At 45.4% G+C, this 22504-nt stretch overlaps 1 protein-coding gene across 2 annotated transcripts in view; it reads left to right on the forward strand.

Annotated features, from left to right (window-relative positions):
* The window catches only part of LOC110532908 (wiskott-Aldrich syndrome protein family member 3-like), an 80152-nt gene extending 59816 nt beyond the window's left edge, over positions 1 to 20336 (forward strand). The window contains exons 6-10 of one of the 2 annotated variants that reach the window (XM_036987273.1): positions 6433 to 6510; positions 7505 to 7683; positions 9337 to 9636; positions 15701 to 16113; positions 17364 to 20336. In XM_036987273.1, coding sequence (XP_036843168.1) covers positions 6433 to 6510; positions 7505 to 7683; positions 9337 to 9636; positions 15701 to 16113; positions 17364 to 17524 — 1131 coding nt within the window. In that variant the 3' untranslated portion in view covers positions 17525 to 20336. The remainder of the gene's footprint in view (positions 1 to 6432; positions 6511 to 7504; positions 7684 to 9336; positions 9637 to 15700; positions 16114 to 17363) is intronic. The other variant, XM_036987274.1, reaches the window with a different exon arrangement.
* The last annotated feature ends 2168 nt before the right edge of the window (positions 20337 to 22504 follow it).

The raw sequence follows: 22504 nt of genomic DNA on the forward strand, positions 1-22504 counted from the left end.
CCACTACCGACCACTACTATCACCCACTACGTACCACTACTATCACCCACTACCGACCACTACTATCACCTACTACTTACCACTACTATCACCCACTACCGACCACTACAATCACCCACTACGTACCACTACTATCACCCACTACCGACCACTACTATCACCCACTACCTACCACTACTATCACCCACTACCGACCACTACTATCACCCACTACCAACCACTACTATCACCTATTACCGACCACTACTATCACCCACTACCGACCACTACTATCACCCACTACCGACCACTACTATCACCCACTACGTACCACTACTATCACCCACTACCGACCACTACTATCACCCACTACCTACCACTACTATCACCCAGTACCGACCACTACTATCACCTACTACCGACCACTACTATCACCCACTACCGACCACTACTATCACCTACTACGTACCACTACTATCACCTACTACCGACCACTACTATCACCTACTACCTACCACTACTATCACCCACTACCTACCACTACTATCACCCACTACCTACCACTACTATCACCCACTACGTACCACTACTATCACCCACTACCTACCACTACTATCACCCACTACGTACCACTACTATCACCTACTACCTACCACTACTATCACCCACTACCTACCACTACTATCACCCACTACCTACCACTACTATCACCCACTACCTACCACTACTATCACCCACTACGTACCACTACTATCACCCACTACCTACCACTACTATCACCCACTACGTACCACTACTATCACCCACTACCTACCACTACTATCACCCACTACGTACCACTACTATCACCTACTACCTACCACTACTATCACCCACTACGTACCACTACTATCACCTACTACTTACCACTACTATCACCCACTACTTACCACTACTATCACCTACTACCGACCACTACTATCACCTACTACCGACCACTACTATCACCCACTACCAACCACTACTATCACCTACTACCGACCACTACTATCACCTACTACCTACCACTACTATCACCCACTACCAACCACTACTATCACCCACTACCGACCACTACTATCACCCACTAACGACCACTACTATCACCCACTACCGACCACTACTATCACCTACTACCGACCACTACTATCACCTACTACCTACCACTACTATCACCCACTACCTACCACTACTATCACCCACTACCTACCACTACTATCACCCACTACGTACCACTACTATCACCCACTGCCTACCACTACTATCACCCACTACGTACCACTACTATCACCTACTACCGACCACTACTATCACCTACTACCTACCACTACTATCACCCACTACCTACCACTACTATCACCCACTACCTACCACTACTATCACCCACTACGTACCACTACTATCACCCACTACCTACCACTACTATCACCCACTACGTACCACTACTATCACCTACTACCTACCACTACTATCACCCACTACCTACCACTACTATCACCCACTACCTACCACTACTATCACCCACTACCTACCACTACTATCACCCACTACGTACCACTACTATCACCTACTACCTACCACTACTATCACCCACTACCTACCACTACTATCACCCACTACGTACCACTACTATCACCCACTACCTACCACTACTATCACCCACTACCTACCACTACTATCACCCACTACGTACCACTACTATCACCTACTACCTACCACTACTATCACCCACTACCTACCACTACTATCACCCACTACCTACCACTACTATCACCCACTACGTACCACTACTATCACCTACTACCTACCACTACTATCACCCACTACCTACCACTACTATCACCCACTACGTACCACTACTATCACCTACTACCGACCACTACTATCACCCACTACCGACCACTACTATCACCCACTACCGACCACTACTATCACCCACTACCGACCACTACTATCACCCACTACCGACCACTACTATCACCCACTACGTACCACTACTATCACCCACTACGTACCACTACTATCACCTACTACCTACCACTACTATCACCCACTACCGACCACTACTATCACCCACTACCGACCACTACTATCACCCACTACCGACCACTACTATCACCTACTACCGACCACTACTATCACCCACTACCGACCACTACTATCACCCACTACCGACCACTACTATCACCCACTACATACCACTACTATCACCCACTACGTACCACTACTATCACCTACTACCAACCACTACTATCACCTACCACCGACCACTACTATCACCCACTACCTACCACTACTATCACCCACTACCGACCACTACTATAACCTACTACCGACCACTACTATCACCCACTACGTACCACTACTATCACCTACTACCTACCACTACTATCACCCACTACCTACCACTACTATCACCCACTACCGACCACTACTATAACCTACTACCGACCACTACTATCACCCACTACGTACCACTACTATCACCCACTACCAACCACTACTATCACCTACCACCGACCACTACTATCACCCACTACCTACCACTACTATCACCCACTACCGACCACTACTATCACCCACTACCGACCACTACTATCACCCACTACTATCACCCACTACCGACCACTACTATCACCCACTACCGACCACTACTATCACCTACTACTTACCACTACTATCACCCACTACCGACCACTACTATCACCCACTACTATCACCCACTACCGACCACTACTATCACCCACTACCGACCACTACTATCACCCACTACCAACCACTACTATCACCTATTACCGACCACTACTATCACCCACTACCGACCACTACTATCACCCACTACCGACCACTACTATCACCCACTACGTACCACTACTATCACCCACTACCGACCACTACTATCACCTACTACTTACCACTACTATCACCCACTACCGACCACTACAATCACCCACTACGTACCACTACTATCACCCACTACCGACCACTACTATCACCCACTACCTACCACTACTATCACCCACTACCGACCACTACTATCACCCACTACCAACCACTACTATCACCTATTACCGACCACTACTATCACCCACTACCGACCACTACTATCACCCACTACCGACCACTACTATCACCCACTACGTACCACTACTATCACCCACTACCGACCACTACTATCACCCACTACCTACCACTACTATCACCCAGTACCGACCACTACTATCACCTACTACCGACCACTACTATCACCCACTACCGACCACTACTATCACCTACTACGTACCACTACTATCACCTACTACCGACCACTACTATCACCTACTACCTACCACTACTATCACCCACTACCTACCACTACTATCACCCACTACCTACCACTACTATCACCCACTACGTACCACTACTATCACCCACTACCTACCACTACTATCACCCACTACGTACCACTACTATCACCTACTACCTACCACTACTATCACCCACTACCTACCACTACTATCACCCACTACCTACCACTACTATCACCCACTACCTACCACTACTATCACCCACTACGTACCACTACTATCACCCACTACCTACCACTACTATCACCCACTACGTACCACTACTATCACCCACTACCTACCACTACTATCACCCACTACGTACCACTACTATCACCTACTACCTACCACTACTATCACCCACTACGTACCACTACTATCACCTACTACTTACCACTACTATCACCCACTACTTACCACTACTATCACCTACTACCGACCACTACTATCACCTACTACCGACCACTACTATCACCCACTACCAACCACTACTATCACCTACTACCGACCACTACTATCACCTACTACCTACCACTACTATCACCCACTACCAACCACTACTATCACCCACTACCGACCACTACTATCACCCACTAACGACCACTACTATCACCCACTACCGACCACTACTATCACCTACTACCGACCACTACTATCACCTACTACCTACCACTACTATCACCCACTACCTACCACTACTATCACCCACTACCTACCACTACTATCACCCACTACGTACCACTACTATCACCCACTGCCTACCACTACTATCACCCACTACGTACCACTACTATCACCTACTACCGACCACTACTATCACCTACTACCTACCACTACTATCACCCACTACCTACCACTACTATCACCCACTACCTACCACTACTATCACCCACTACGTACCACTACTATCACCCACTACCTACCACTACTATCACCCACTACGTACCACTACTATCAACTACTACCTACCACTACTATCACCCACTACCTACCACTACTATCACCCACTACCTACCACTACTATCACCCACTACCTACCACTACTATCACCCACTACGTACCACTACTATCACCTACTACCTACCACTACTATCACCCACTACCTACCACTACTATCACCCACTACGTACCACTACTATCACCCACTACCTACCACTACTATCACCCACTACCTACCACTACTATCACCCACTACGTACCACTACTATCACCTACTACCTACCACTACTATCACCCACTACCTACCACTACTATCACCCACTACCTACCACTACTATCACCCACTACGTACCACTACTATCACCTACTACCTACCACTACTATCACCCACTACCTACCACTACTATCACCCACTACGTACCACTACTATCACCTACTACCGACCACTACTATCACCCACTACCGACCACTACTATCACCCACTACCGACCACTACTATCACCCACTACCGACCACTACTATCACCCACTACCGACCACTACTATCACCCACTACGTACCACTACTATCACCCACTACGTACCACTACTATTACCTACTACCTACCACTACTATCACCCACTACCGACCACTACTATCACCCACTACCGACCACTACTATCACCCACTACCGACCACTACTATCACCTACTACCGACCACTACTATCACCCACTACCGACCACTACTATCACCCACTACCGACCACTACTATCACCCACTACATACCACTACTATCACCCACTACGTACCACTACTATCACCTACTACCAACCACTACTATCACCTACCACCGACCACTACTATCACCCACTACCTACCACTACTATCACCCACTACCGACCACTACTATAACCTACTACCGACCACTACTATCACCCACTACGTACCACTACTATCACCTACTACCTACCACTACTATCACCCACTACCTACCACTACTATCACCCACTACCGACCACTACTATAACCTACTACCGACCACTACTATCACCCACTACGTACCACTACTATCACCCACTACCAACCACTACTATCACCTACCACCGACCACTACTATCACCCACTACCTACCACTACTATCACCCACTACCGACCACTACTATCACCCACTACCGACCACTACTATCACCCACTACTATCACCCACTACCGACCACTACTATCACCCACTACCGACCACTACTATCACCTACTACTTACCACTACTATCACCCACTACCTACCACTACTATCACCCACTACCGACCACTACTATCACCCACTACCGACCACTACTATCACCCACTACCGACCACTACTATCACCCACTACCGACCACTACTATCACCCACTACCGACCACTACTATCACCCACTACCGACCACTACTATCACCTACTACCGACCACTACTATCACCCACTACCAACCACTACTATCACCCACTACCGACCACTACTATCACCTACTACCGACCACTACTATCACCCACTACCTACCACCACTATCACCCACTACCGACCACTACTATCACCCACTACCGACCACTACTATCACCCACTACCGACCACTACTATCACCCACTACCGACCACTACTATCACCCACTACCGACCACTACTATCACCCACTACGTACCACTACTATCACCCACTACCAACCACTACTATCACCCACTACCTACCACTACTATCACCCACTACGTACCACTACTATCACCCACTACCTACCACTACTATCACCCACTACCGACCACTACTATCACCCACTACCGACCACTACTATCACCTACTACTATCACCCACTACCTACCACTACTATCACCCACTACTATCACCCACTACCTACCACTACTATCACCCACTACCAACCACTTCTCACCTGCCCTTTTTTTCTTTGATTTCAAACTCTAGAGGGTCAGAAACTCCAGACTCTTGATCCTCTTCCTCACCAGCTGCCACCTCTTCTACACTCTTCCCTCTCTCTGGACACATTGTCTATATCTCTATCTCTCTAACCCAGTAGACATCTCTCTCTCTGGACACATTGTCTATATCTCTATCTCTCTAACCCAGTAGACATCTCTCTCTCTCTGGACACATTGTCTATATGTCTATCTCTCTAATCCAGTAGACGTCTCTCTCTCTCCATCCAGACCAGCTGTCCAGCCCACTGTGACCAGGGTAGACCCCACAGCAGACAGGCTCCACCACGCAGCCCACTGCCCAGCTCCGTAAGACCCCCACCACCACGATGCCCCCCACTGTCCCCCTGTCCGTGTCTGCGACGTTCCCTGTTTCTATGTCCCCTGACCTCACTTAACATGTCCATCTGTCTGTGTTGGGTGATTGTGGTCCTGTGGTGTTCATGTCCCCTCTCTTTGTACCCCAACCCCTCTCTTCTCTCCACCAGGACCCTGGACCCTCCGTCTGCATCCTTGTCTCTGTGTCCCCTTAAAGCATACTGCTTGCCAGTTCCTCATCCCTCTGTTTTATGTTGTGTTTATTATGTTTTACGCTGATTCCTAAAAGCTTCCATTAGCGGGACTGAGTGTTGTGAAGGTAGGATGTGTAGTCGATAATGGTGGAGGGGCTTCCTTTCCGTGTGTCTCAAAGAGGAGAAAGAATCTATAAATAATAACTCTCTTTTGTCTTGGTTTCTTTCCATCTCTCCATCCCTCTCCATCTCTCCATCTCTCCATCCCTCTCCATCTCTCCATCCCTCTCCATCTCTCCATCCCTCTCCATCTCTCCATCTCTCCATCCCTCTCCATCTCTCCATCCCTCTCCATCTCTCCATCCCTCTCCATCTCTCCATCTCTCCATCTCTCCATCCCTCTCCATCTCTCCATCTCTCCATCCCTCTCCATCTCTCCATCTCTCCATCCCTCTCCATCTCTCCATCCCTCTCCATCTCTCCATCTCTCCATCCCTCTCCATCTCTCCATCCCTCTCCATCTCTCCATCCCTCTCCATCTCTCCATCCCTCTCCATCTCTCCATCTCTCCATCTCTCCATCCCTCTCCATCTCTCCATCTCTCCATCCCTCTCCATCTCTCCATCTCTCCATCCCTCTCCATCTCTCCATCCCTCTCCATCTCTCCATCTCTCCATCCCTCTCCATCTCTCCATCCCTCTCCATCTCTCCATCCCTCTCCATCTCTCCATCCCTCTCCATCTCTCCATCCCTCTCCATCTCTCCATCCCTCTCCACTATCCCTCCATCAGGAGCAGCAGAAACAGGTGGAGGATCCGGGCAGAGAGGTGAAGAAGGTGAGGAAGGCCAGGAATCGCAGACAGGAGTGGAATATGATGGCCTATGATAAGGAGTTCCGCCCGGACACACGACTCACCCCCTCACCCTACCACGGAATGTCCTCCGAGGGGTCATTATCACCTGATAACAGGTAGGTTCATTAATCAATCAGTCAATCAATTAGTCAATCAATCTGACTATTTCAAATGGCTCAGTTGACCTGACCCTGTATATAGTATGGTATTAACGGACCCTGTATATAGTATGGTATTGAACTGACCCTGTATATAGTATGGTATTGAACTGACCCTGTATATAGCATGGTATTGAACTGACCCTGTATATAGTATGGTATTGAACTGACCCTGTATATAGTATGGTATTAACGGACCCTGTATATAGTATGGTATTGAACTGACCCTGTATATAGCATGGTATTGAACTGACCCTGTATATAGTATGGTATTAACTGACCCTGTATATAGTATGGTATTGAACTGACCCTGTATATAGTATGGTATTGAACTGACCCTGTATATAGTATGGTATTGAACTGACCCTGTATATAGTATGGTATTGAACTGACCCTGTATATAGTATGGTATTGTAACTGACCCTGTATATAGTATGGTATTGTAACTGACCCTGTATATAGTATGGTATTGTAACTGACCCTGTATATAGTATGGTATTGAACTGACCCTGTATATAGTATGGTATTGAACTGACCCTGTATATAGTATGGTATTGAACTGATCCTGTATATAGCATGGTATTGAACTGACCCTGTATATAGTATGGTATTAACTGACCCTGTATATAGTATGGTATTGAACTGACCCTGTATATAGTATGGTATTGAACTGATCCTGTATATAGTATGGTATTGAACTGACCCTGTATATAGTATGGTATTGTAACTGACCCTGTATATAGTATGGTATTGAACTGACCCTGTATATAGTGTGGTATTGAACTGACCCTGTATATAGTGTGACACTGGCTAGCCTTCCACTGACCTCTGCTGATTGGACAGACACTGGTTAGCCTTCTACTGACCTCTGCTGATTGGACAGACACTGGCTAGCCTTCTACTGCCCTCTGCTGATTGGACAGACACTGGCTAGCCTTCTACTGACCTCTGCTGATTGGACAGACACTGGCTAGCCTTCTACTGACCTCTGCTGATTGGACAGACACTGGCTAGCCTTCTACTGACTGCTGATTGGACAGACACTGGCTAGCCTTCTACTGACTGCTGATTGGACAGACACTGGCTAGCCTTCCACTGACCTCTGCTGATTGGACAGACACTGGTTAGCCTTCTACTTACCTCTGCTGATTGGACAGACACTGGCTAGCCTTCTACTGACTGCTGATTGGACAGACACTGGCTAGCCTTCTACTGACCTCTACGGATTGGACAGACACTGGCTAGCCTTCCACTGACCTCTGCTGATTGGACAGACACTGGTTAGCCTTCTACTGACCTCTGCTGATTGGACAGACACTTGCTAGCCTTCCACTGACCTCTGCTGATTGTACAGACACTGGCTAGCCTTCCACTGACCTCTGCTGATTGGACAGACACTGGCTAGCCTTCTACTGACTGCTGATTGGACAGACACTGGTTAGCCTTCTACTGCCCTCTGCTGGGGAGTGGAAAACACTAGACGTCTATGTAGAATTTCTGATTATATCAATGAGTGTGTGTTCTTGTTAAGGATATGACAAGTTAGATATAAGTATCTACAACAACGGAAACTAGGTAACTTTATCACCCCCCCTACTCCACCCCTCCCAGGTCGATGGCATCAGACATGGGCGATCATTCCTACCCTGCCAGCCCTAACCACCCCTCCCAGCCCACCTCTGCCCCCCACCCCATCGATGGTGCCCCCCACCTCACCCAAGCCCCCCAGACTCAGTCTCTGGACAGGGGAGGGTACCCCAGAGCCAACCCCCCCTCTGGGGCGGCCGCCGCCGTACGGCAAATCGCATCACTGGGGCGCACCCAGCCCCCCCACCCACCCCCCGCCCAGTCCGAGGGAGGGGCACTCAACGGTCCACGTCAGCAGTCCGTCAAGGACTACAGGGCTCATGGGTAAGTCAACTACCACGTACTGTAGGCTACTAGGTATTGTGTCATTAGGTATTACTAGGTATTGAGTCATTAGGTATTACTAGGTATTGTGTCATTAGGTATTACTAGGTATTGTGTCATTAGATATTACTAGGTATTGTGTCATTAGATATTACTAGGTATTGTGTCATTAGGTATTACTAGGTATTGTGTCATTAGGTATTACTAGGTATTGTGTCATTAGGTATTACTTACTAGGTATTGTGTCATTAGGTATTACTAGGTATTGTGTCATTAGGTATTACTAGGTATTGAGTCATTAGGTATTACTAGGTATTGAGTCATTAGGTATTACTAGGTATTGTGTCATTAGATATTACTAGGTATTGTGTCATTAGATATTACTAGGTATTGTGTCATTAGGTATTACTAGGTATTGTGTCATTAGGTATTACTTACTAGGTATTGTGTCATTAGGTATTACTAGGTATTGAGTCATTAGGTATTACTAGGTATTGAGTCATTAGATATTACTAGGTATTGTGTCATTAGGTATTACTAGGTATTGTGTCATTAGGTATTACTAGGTATTGAGTCATTAGGTATTACTAGGTTTTGAGTCATTAGGTATTACTAGGTTTTGAGTCATTAGGTATTACTATGTATTGAGTCATTAGGTATTACTAGGTATTGAGTCATTAGGTATTACTAGGTATTGAGTCATTATATATTACTAGGTATTGTGTCATTAGGTATTACTAGGTATTGTGTCGTTAGGTATTATTAGGTATTGTGTCATTAGGTATTACTAGGTATTGTGTCATTAGGTATTACTAGGTATTGAGTCATTAGGTATTACTAGGTATTGAGTCATTAGGTATTACTAGGTTTTGAGTCATTAGGTATTACTAGGTATTGTGTCATTAGGTATTACTAGGTATTGAGTCAATACATTAAGACCTATTCCATATCTATATATCAGTTACATAAATTAGTAGACTGTTAGGGTTATGTTGTCAATCTGACTTTAACACTCAATTGCAGGCCTGCAGATCTGTACACGTACTGTGGATAGTAAAACCTCTCAGATAAATCACGCCAACACAAATGTTTTGTTCTCAAAAAGTATATATGATGCTAAACACATTTCCATCTACAGTTTTTATGCGAGAAAAGTAATTTAGTTAGAAAATAAAAATGACAGGAGTGATGGAAACGTGATCAGATCATTTGTTCATTCGACACAGTGGAGGCGTTTAGTGTCTCTGATATTAATTACACAGGAAAATGGCAGAGGAAACGCCATATATTGAAATAATAACCATCATATCGAAGAAAAATTGGAGTCACGCGATGATGTGTTGTCCTCCCACTGTCATGATGAGAGAGAGGTGTTGCCCTCCCACTGTCATGATGAGAGAGAGGTGTTGCCCTCCCACTGTCATGATGAGAGAGAGGTGTTGTCCTCCCACTGTCATGATGAGAGAGAGGTCTTGTCTGATTCACTGATGAGAGAGAGGTGTTGTCTGATTCACTGTCATGATGAGAGAGAGGTGTTGTCTGATTCACTGATGAGAGAGAGGTGTTGTCTGATTCACTGATGAGAGAGAGGTGTTATCTGATTCACTGATGAGAGAGAGATGTTGTCTGATTCAATGTCATGATGAGAGAAAGAGGTGTTATCTGATTCACTGATGAGAGAGAGGTGTTGTCCTCCCACTGTCATGATGAGAGAGAGGTGTTGTCCTCCCACTGTCATGATGAGAGAGAGGTGTTGTCCTCCCACTGTCATGATGAGAGAGAGGTGTTGTCCTCCCACTGTCATGATGAGAGAGAGGTGTTGTCTGATTCACTGTCATGATGAGAGAGAGGTGTTGTCTGATTCACTGATGAGAGAGAGGTGTTGTCTAATTGACTGTCATGATGAGAGAGAGGTGTTGTCCTCCCACTGTCATGATGAGAGAGAGGTGTTGTCCTCCCACTGCCATGATGAGAGAGAGGTGTTGTCCTCCCACTGTCATGATGAGAGAGAGGTGTTGTCTAATTCACTGTCATGATGAGAGAGAGGTGTTGTCTGATTCACTGTCATGATGAGAGAGAGGTGTTGTCTGATTCCCTGTTATGATGAGAGAGAGGTGTTGTCTGATTCACTGTCATGATGAGAGAGAGGTGTTGTCTGATTCACTGTCATGATGAGAGAGAGGTGTTGTCTGATTCACTGATGAGAGAGGGGTGTTGTCTGATTCACTGTCATGATGAGAGAGAGATGTTGTCTGATTCACTGATGAGAGAGAGGTGTTGTCTGATTCACTGTCATGATGAGAGAGAGATGTTGTCTGATTCACTGATGAGAGATAGGTGTTGTCTGATTCACTGTCATGATGAGATAGAGGTGTTGTCTGATTCACTGTCATGATGATAGAGAGGTGTTGTCTGATTCACTGTCATGATGCGAGAGAGGTGTTGTCTGATTCACTGTCATGATGAGAGAGAGGTGGGGTCTGATTCACTGTCATGATGAGAGAGAGGTGTTGTCTGATTCACTGTCATGATGAGAGAGAGGTGTTGTCTGATCCACTGTCAAGTTGAGAGAGAGGTTTTGTCCTCCCACTGTCATGATGAGAGAGAGGTGTTGTCCTCCCACTGTCATGATGAGAGAGAGGTGTTGTCTGATTCACTGTCATGTTGAGAGAGAGGTGTTGTCTGATTCACTGTCATGATGAGAGAGAGGTGTTGTCCTCCCACTGTCATGATGAGAGAGAGGTGTTGTCCTCCCACTGTCATGATGAGAGAGAGGTGTTGTCTGATTCACTGTCATGTTGAGAGAGAGGTGTTGTCTGATTCACTGTCATGATGAGAGAGAGGTGTTGTCTGATTCACTGTCATGATGAGAGAGAGGTGTTGTCTGATTCCCTGTTATGATGAGAGAGAGGTGTTGTCTGATTCACTGTCATGATGAGAGAGAGGTGTTGTCTGATTCACTGTCATGATGAGAGAGAGATGTTGTCTGAGTCACTGATGAGAGAGAGGTGTTGTCTGAGTCACTGATGAGAGAGAGGTGTTGTCTGATTCACTGATGAGAGAGAGGTGTTGTCTGATTCACTGATGAGAGAGAGGTGTTGTCTGATTCGCTGATGAGAGAGAGGTGTTGTCTGAGTCACTGATGAGAGAGAGATGTTGTCTGAGTCACTGATGAGAGAGAGGTGTTGTATGATTCGCTGATGAGAGAGAGGTGTTGTCTGATTCGCTGATGAGAGAGAGGTGTTGTCTGATTCACTGATGAGAGAGAGATGTTGTCTGATTCACTTTCATGATGAGAGAGAGGTGTTGTCTGAGTCATGATGAGAGAGAAATGTTGTCTGATTCGCTGTCACTGATGAGAGAGAGGTGTTGTCTGAGTCACTGATGAGAGAGAGGTGTTGTCTGAGTCACTGATGAGAGAGAGGTGTTGTCTGAGTCACTGATGAGAGAGAGGTGTTGTCTGAGTCACTGATGAGAGAGAGATGTTGTCTAAGTCACTGATGAGAGAGAGGTGTTGTCTGAGTCACTGATGAGAGAGAGGTGTTGTCTGATTCACTGTCATGATGAGAGAGAGGTGTTGTCTGATTCACTGTCATGATGAGAGAGGTGTTATCTGATTCCCTGTTATGATGAGAGAGAGGTGTTGTCGGATTCACTGATGAGAGAGGGGTGTTGTCTGATTCACTGATGAGAGAGAGGTGTTGTCTTATTCACTGTCATGATGAGAGAGAGGTGTTGTCTGATTCACTGTCATGATGAGAGAGAGGTGTTGTCCTCCCACTGTCATGATGAGAGAGAGGTGTTGTCCTCCCACTGTCATGATGAGAGAGAGGGGTTGTCTGATTCACTGATGAGAGAGAGGTGTTGTCTGATTCACTGTCATGATGAGAGAGAGGTGTTGTATGATTCACTGTCATGATGAGAGAGAGATGTTGTCTGATTCACTGATGAGAGAGAGGTGTTGTCTGATTCACTGTCATGATGAGAGAGAGGTGTTGTCTGATTCACTGTCATGATGAGAGAGAGGTGTTGTCTGATTCACTGTCATGATGAGAGAGAGGTGTTGTCTGATTCACTGTCATGATGAGAGAGAGATGTTGTCTGATTCACTGTCATGATGAGAGAGAGGTGTTGTAATTCACTGTCATGATGAGAGAGAGGTGTTGTCTGATTCACTGTCATGATGAGAGAGAGATGTTGTCTGATTCACTGATGAGAGAGAGGTGTTGTCTGATTCACTGTCATGATGAGAGAGAGATGTTGTCTGATTCGCTGTCATGATGAGAGAGAGGTGTTGTCTGATTCACTTTCATGATGAGAGAGAGGTGTTGTCTGAGTCATGATGAGAGAGAAATGTTGTCTGATTCGCTGTCACTGATGAGAGAGAGGTGTTGTCTGAGTCACTGATGAGAGAGAGGTGTTGTCTGAGTCACTGATGAGAGAGAGGTGTTGTCTGAGTCACTGATGAGAGAGAGGTGTTGTCTGAGTCACTGATGAGAGAGAGATGTTGTCTGAGTCACTGATGAGAGAGAGGTGTTGTCTGAGTCACTGATGAGAGAGAGGTGTTGTCTGATTCACTGATGAGAGAGAGGTGTTGTCTGATTCGCTGATGAGAGAGAGGTGTTGTCTGATTCCATGATGAGAGAGAGGTGTTGTCTGATTCGCTGATGAGAGAGAGGTGTTGTCTGAGTCACTGATGAGAGAGAGATGTTGTCTGAGTCACTGATGAGAGAGAGGTGTTGTATGATTCGCTGATGAGAGAGAGGTGTTGTCTGATTCGCTGATGAGAGAGAGGTGTTGTCTGAGTCACTGATGAGAGAGAGATGTTGTCTGATTCACTTTCATGATGAGAGAGAGGTGTTGTCTGAGTCATGATGAGAGAGAAATGTTGTCTGATTCGCTGTCACTGATGAGAGAGAGGTGTTGTCTGAGTCACTGATGAGAGAGAGGTGTTGTCTGAGTCACTGATGAGAGAGAGGTGTTGTCTGAGTCACTGATGAGAGAGAGGTGTTGTCTGAGTCACTGATGAGAGAGAGATGTTGTCTGAGTCACTGATGAGAGAGAGATGTTGTCTGAGTCACTGATGAGAGAGAGGTGTTGTCTGATTCACTGTCATGATGAGAGAGAGGTGTTGTCTGAGTCACTGATGAGAGAGAGATGTTGTCTGAGTCACTAATGAGAGAGGTGTTGTCTGAGTCACTGATGAGAGAGAGGTGTTGTCTGAGTCACTGATGAGAGAGAGGTGTTGTCGTATTCACTGATGAGAGAGAGGTGTTGTCTGATTCACTGATGAGAGAGAGGTGTTGTCTGATTCGCTGATGAGAGAGAGGTGTTGTCTGAGTCACTGATGAGAGAGAGGTGTTGTCTGAGTCACTGATGAGAGAGAGATGTTGTCTGAGTCACTGATGAGAGAGAGGTGTTGTATGATTCGCTGATGAGAGAGAGGTGTTGTCTGATTCGCTGATGAGAGAGAGGTGTTGTCTGATTCGCTGATGAGAGAGAGGTGTTGTCTGAGTCACTGATGAGAGAGAGATGTTGTCTGAGTCACTGATGAGAGAGAGGTGTTGTCTGATTCGCTGATGAGAGAGAGGTGTTGTCTGAGTCACTGATGAGAGAGAGATGTTGTCTGAGTCACTGATGAGAGAGAGGTGTTGTCTGAGTCACTGATGAGAGAGAGGTGTTGTCTGATTCACTGATGAGAGAGAGGTGTTGTCTGAGTCACTGATGAGAGAGGGGTGTTGTCTGAGTCACTGATGAGAGAGAGGTGTTGTCTGAGTCACTGATGAGAGAGAGGTGTTGTCTGATTCACTGATGAGAGAGAGATGTTGTCTGAGTCACTGATGAGACAGGTGTTGTCTGAGTCACTGATGAGAGAGAGATTTTGTCTGATTCACTGATGAGAGAGAGGTGTTGTCTGAGTCACTGATGGGAGAGGTGTTGTCTGAGTCACTGATGAGAGAGGTGTTGTCTGATTCACTGATGAGAGAGAGATGTTGTCTGAGTCACTGATGAGAGAGAGGTGTTGTCTGATTCACTTGTCTGTTTATTCTCTCTCCTCCCTCAGCGGCCAGCCATCCACCATCCCGGAGTACTTCATCCCCCCAGCCCCTCCCCCTCCTCCCCCAATCATCCCCTCCGCCCAGACTGCCTTCGACTCTACCTCCTCCTCCTCCCCCCTCCCTCCCCCCTCCCTCCCTCCTCCCTCCCTCCCCCCCGGGGCTGTGGCCATCATGTCCCGTTCTTACAGTCCCTCCCCTCCTCCTCCCGCCCCCCCTGCCCACTATGTCCCCTCCCCCTCTCACGCCCCTCCCGCTGCCCCCCCTCCTCCCCCACCAGGCCTGCCCCCTTCCCACATCCTGTCTCCGGCTCACGCTATTGGTGGGTCTCAAGGAGAAGCTCCGCCTACCAGGAAGGGCCAGATGCCCATGATTCCGATAAGCGATGCCCGCAGCGACCTGTTGGCTGCCATACGTAGAGGTGAGATGGAGGGAGGAAAGGAGGGATGGAGGAAGGGAGAGAAGTAGAAAGGGACAGAGGAGGAAGGGAGAGAGAGAGGAAGGGAGAGAGGGAGATTGGGAGGAAGGGAAGGAGGGAGGGAGGAAAGGAGAGAGGGAGGAAGGGAGAGAGAGAGGAAGGGAGAGAGGAAAGGAGGAAGGAAGGAAGGAAGGAAGGAAGGAAGGAAGGAAGGAAGGAAGGAAGGAAGGAAGGAAGGAAGGAAGGGAGGGAGGGAGGGAGGGAAGGAATGTGTGTGAGTGAGTAAATGTGTTTGTTTCCATTTGTGTTTCTTTTCATGTTTAAGTTTGTTTTCAGTTTGTGTGTGCATGTGTGTGTATGTGTGATGTGTGGTACGTGTGTGTATGCTTAGGTGTGATTCCGATGAGCAACGCTCGCAGCGAACTGCTGACAGCCATACGCAGAGGTGAGAGATGGAGAGAGGGGGCGGTATGTGTGTGTGTGTTTAGTGTATGATGGAAAGACGGAGAGAGGGGTTAGATAGATACCTATAGCTCCTCCCACCAGCCTCCTCTGGTAGGTATCTACATTGCCTTGCGAAAGTATTCGGCCCCCTTGAACTTTGCGACCTTTTGCCACATTTCAGGCTTCAAACATAAAGATATAAAACTGTATTTTTTTTGTGAAGAATCAACAACAAGTGGGACACAATCATGAAGTGGAACAACATTTATTGGATATTTCAAACTTTTTTAACAAATCAAAAACTGAAAAATTGGGCGTGCAAAATTATTCAGCCCCCTTAAGTTAATACTTTGTAGCGCCACCTTTTGCTGCGATTACAGCTGTAAGTCGCTTGGGGTATGTCTCTATCAGTTTTGCACATCGAGAGACTGAAACGGACCTCTGAGACTATCACAGTGCAGGTGCATTTATACGGAGACTTGATTACACACAGGTGGATTGTATTTATCATCATTAGTCATTTAGGTCAACATTGGATCATAATTTTGCACGCCCAATTTTTCAGTTTTTGATTTGTTAAAAAAGTTTGAAATATCCAATAAATGTCGTTCCACTTCATGATTGTGTCCCACTTGTTGTTGATTCTTCACAAAAAAATACAGTTTTATATCTTTATGTTTGAAGTCTGAAATGTGGCAAAAGGTCGCAAAGTTCAAGGGGGCCGAATACTTTCGCAAGGCACTGTATCTAACCCCTCTCTCCCTCCCTCTCTCATCCCTCCCTCTCTCATCCCTCCCTCCGTCCTCCAGGTATCCAATTGAGGAAGGTACAGGAGCAGAGAGAGCAGGAAGCGAAGAGAGAGCCCGTAGGAAACGACGTGGCCACCATTCTCTCACGTCGCATCGCTGTCGAGTACAGCGAATCAGAGTCTGACTCCGGCGGGGAGGACAACGGGGAGTGGTCCGACTGAGAGGGGTCATAGGTCAAGGGGTTAGGATTTTGAGGAAATGGGGTCTAGTTTGGTCTGGAAGGACGGGAGTGTATGGAGGGATTTTAGTGCCCCCCCCAAAAAAATTCTGTCTCAATATCACTCTACAGAATTGTGTCTCAAACTCTTTCTATCTTTCTTTCCTGTATTCACAGATCTGAAACGACTTGGTAGGTGGATAGGCAATTATGATGATGTTTTAGCTTCGGTCAGATCTATGGACACTGAAGGGGGAGAAGAATGAGGCCATAGAATACACCCCCCCCCCCCCCCCCCCCCCCTCCCAATCACTCAGTTAGCCAGTCAATCAACCATTCAATCATCAATGTTACGCTCCAGTATTACAGTACTTAGCAGTGAGCAGTACAACACTACAAAACATATTACAGTACTTAGCAGTGAGCAGTACAACACTACAAAACATATTACAGTACTTAGCAGTGAGCAGTACAACACTACAAAACATATTACAGTACTTAGCAGTGAGCAGTACAACACTACAAGCCATGGCTATGACCTTGCTGAGGTAAACTAAATGGGGTTGGTTGAGGAGCACAAGTCAGCTTGTGTCAAGAAGGTGGGTGATATGTTTTTTATTAAGTTATTCCCTCAATTCTTTCTTTCACGTGGCTCATACATAACCTAGACAGGAGTACATCTGAGAAGAGTTACGGGGTCCAAAATGGCACCCTATTCACTACGTAGAGCACTACTGTTGACCTGGGCCCGTAGAGCTCTGGTCTAAAGTAGTGCACTATATAGAGGATAGGGTACCGTTTGGAATGCACACTGTGACTAAAAAGATGGAAATATATACCCATGGCAACCAACTCCAATTATCGGAAGGTTCAGCTGGTTGCCCTGAACAATGCTAAATCTAGAACTCAAACAGACGCGGTTCCGGTAGATTCTTACCACAGAGCGCGGGGGTGTTGGGGAGGCGGTGCTGTGACGCGTCCCTGAGATGCCACATTTGTGTGAAACTGCGTAGGATCACACACACACACACACACACACACAACAAAAATGTAGGATCCCACCTTTTCTCCACTTGTAAACAACAACAAGAAAAACAACCTCATAACCAAACAAAACCCAACTGACAAAAGACAATACCAGTGTGCAGTGCTTTTTTAAATATGGCTTTACAGTTTCACCGCCTCATGTTTTAAAATGGATGTTTTAAGAGAATCATAAAAAAAACACTATATATATAAATATATCAAATAAAACACAACATAGTTTTACATCGAGCAACAACTACTCCGTATGGGGGTCAGTGAGATTTGAGTATGATGCGGTGGGTTGACTTATTTTCAAGGGCAAGTTTTCAGCGCACAATGTATTGTGGGAAATGTAGTCATCAATCACAATATTAGACCAGTTTTATTCTGTACTGAAGCCTCTGCTTGTGGTGTACTATGTGAAGTAGCTTTGTACAGATGCACAGATGCCTAAATCACTTCATCCAACGTTACTCACAATGCTTACTGTATTTGCTCAGTGCTTGTAGAGCAGGGGTCTCAAACTACAGGCCCGTGATCCAAAAGCGGCCCCTTAGCCGATTGAAATAATGTTGCACCCTGGGCAAAATTATATTGAGACCACACTTGCAGAGGATATAATCGTAACATCAAAAAATATTTTTTTCAAGTATGGGTTTTAAACTAATGAAGAAAGACATGGAGAAAGACACTGAAAATACTTCATTTTGCATTTTTGTTTCAATGTGCCACTGATAGCAAATAAACAGGGACACTGCACCATTTAATAGCACATCTAAACTAAGTATACATACAGCTCGTTTGGGGATGAAGTTGAATCCTAGACAATGATCTAAGAGCAGTTTTATGGTTTTCCCGCTAATAGTTAAGGTTACGATTGGAGGGTGGGTAAGCTGATCCTAGATCTGTATCTAATAGAAACTTCAGTGTACTGTAGAAGCACAGCTGTGAATGTGAAATTGATTAACTAAATGTTTGTATAGGGAGTTGTCCACCTCATTTTCGAACGCTTTTAAAAGATGAAGCCAAACGCGGGAACTACGGCAACATCTTTCTCCGCGCTTGCGCATTATCATAATTCATATGCGCGCCACTAGAAATTCCTGCATTAGTATGTTTCTGTTAGCGGAGACATCATGACAAAATACCCCATGTATTACTGTCCTGCTGATGTGCCTGGACCGTGTAGGCTAAACTGCTCATTAAAAACACATAACTGATCCAAATGGTCGCCCAGTCAGGCATGTTAGTTTGAGTTATTTCCAAATTAATATGTATTCAAAACGCCAGGCTTTTGAGCGGTTATTCAAATGACACACGGTATTCACTGCAGTTATAGCCTAGACTAGAGTTTTGTACGCACTTGAAAACAATAATAACATAATTCATTACATTGTGTTGTTATAGCCTAGGTAGGGTACATTTCTTGTCCCTATAAAACAATAGGATAGCTTTCAGAGCTGCTACCCACGGACGTGGAGGGACCGCACTCAGCGCAGCCTCGGGAGCGCACATAGTGTTGGCTAACTATGATTTCACTATCTGAAGAAAAAAAATATATTTCACTGTGTAAATTGACTGGATAAATTCACTGCAGTATTATGCCTAACACTGAGTTTATGAATTATGGTCTAGCTTCTAGCATAGGCTGTAGGTAACGGTACATCTCCAGCCTGCCTGTCTGTCTTCATTGCTCTGATGAGTGTAACAGTATAACTTTAGACCGTCCCCTCGCCCATACCCGGGGGCGTACCAGGGACCCTCTGCACACATCAACAACAGTCACCCACGAAGCATCGTCACCCCTCGCTCCACAAAAGCCGCGGCCCTTGCAGAGCAAGGGGAACTACTACTTCAAGGTCTCAGAGCAAGTTACGTCACCGATTGAAACGCTATTTAGCGCGCACCACCGCTAACTAAGCTAGCCGTTTCACATCCGTTACACTCATCCCCCTTTTGACCTCCTCCTTTTCCGCAGCAACCAGTGATCCGGGTCAACAGCATCAATGTAACAGTATAACTTTAGACCGTCCCCTCGCCCATACCCGGGCACGACCCACTGACCCTCTGCACACATCAACAACAGTCACCAACAACGTTAAGAACGGGCACGGAGTTGGAAAGGAGAAGCCCGTATTGTCCTATCCTGTTAACACCGGACTACATCCTGACAAAATAGACCTACACCATATGAGTGACCTAATAATGTACCTTTCTGGACCTTCTAAACTGTCAAGAATAGGCTCCAAATGGTTGCATAATCAGACCTAGGCTGTTACCCTACTGTATGCAGTTATTTGGGTATGAAACAAAACAGAATGTGTGAGCGGTTATTCAAATTAGCCCACATCACTGCAGTTTACAGCATATAGACAATAACGGTGTATTCACTTGATAACAATAATACATTGTTGTAGGCCAGGTATGATAATTGTATGGCCTAATATCTAGATAATATGTACCTTCTTACTTACAAAAGCTATAGCACATGTAGCTTGATCCTTTTTTATACTCGGCCTAATAGTCTATTGGAGGGAAAGCAGCAGGCTTTCTCGCGCTAATTGCTGAATGTAAACAGGTAAAACAGGCATAGAAAACGCATGTTGGGGAAAGTTGAGGAAATCGTGTGATCACTTTTGGCCAGTTCTGATAATATTGTTGCACTGATACATTGCAAATAGTTTCAGAGGACATACAGAGATGAGCAACTGTAAAAAAAATAGATAAAAAAAAGAAGACCCAAAGAAATTGACAACAATTAGATAAATGGAAATCACTTGAGCAAGGAGGCAATGACGTGCTGTAAAAGATGTGCAGGCCAGACGGTGTTTGTTGTTGAATTGCTACATTTAAATTGGAGGTACTATATTGCTTTTCATTAGGCCTTGATGTACATATTATTATTTGCAGTTGTCACTATGACAATGAACACACCATGAAAGCACTGCATTTTTATAATTTTTTATAATTTGTATAATTTTATAATTGTATTGTTTATCATTATAGTTATCGTGATAGTTATTGGGTGAATACTCAATTACACTTATACTTGACTGTTATACTCTATAAACTGTCTCTTTCCAATAATTTAATCTGGCAAATTTGCCACCGGCGCGCTGCTATGGTAAGTAAAGCGGAAATCGAATCATTCACTTCCGTTGTTTGGCTGTGCCCATAGCAACGTTCGACAATGAGGTGGATAGATTAACAGAGTTCTACTGAATCCATTTCAGCATCAAACGTTCCATGACAATAACGTTCTCATTTACATTCTAAACTAGAATGTATCGGAACTATTGATACCGACATGGGAAATATACACATTCTAAGGCTCAGTCGCAAATCATACCCTGTTCTCCATTCAGTGCACTAGCATATAAGAATATGAGACGCAGCCAAAGTCAATTGATCTCCAACCATGTCACTTTAACTCCGTATCTCTATCGCTGTGGTTTGTATAAGTAACATTATGTGTGTTTTAAATAAAAACTGTTGTATAGAATTCTGGTCAGATCTGCTTGTAAAGAATTTGGGTTTCTAGATAAAGAGATGAACTGTCTTTGTATTGTACGCAATAAACTGTAGGCATGTATGAATAACTAATAATAATCTAATAAAAATACTGACTGTGTAGCCCAGTTATTTAATTATTTGATGGGGGAAATGGTTGAAGGATATGCATTTTGACAAAGACACCAAAAAATGTATGTACCTATCTCTACACTTTGCACACTCTTGGCATTCTCTCAACCAGCTTCACCTGGAATGCTTTTCCAACAGTCAACAGGAGTTCCCAAATACACCACCGTTCAAAAGTTTTGGGTCACTTAGAAATGTCCTTGTTTTTGAAAGAAAAGCAATTTTTTTGACCATTAAAATAACATAAAATTGATCAGAAATACAGTGTAGACATTGTTAATGTTGTAAATGGCTATTGTAGCTGGAAACGGCAGTTTTT

The sequence above is a fragment of the Oncorhynchus mykiss genome, chromosome 9 (assembly GCF_013265735.2).
Source record: "Oncorhynchus mykiss isolate Arlee chromosome 9, USDA_OmykA_1.1, whole genome shotgun sequence".
Lineage (NCBI taxonomy): Eukaryota > Metazoa > Chordata > Actinopteri > Salmoniformes > Salmonidae > Oncorhynchus > Oncorhynchus mykiss.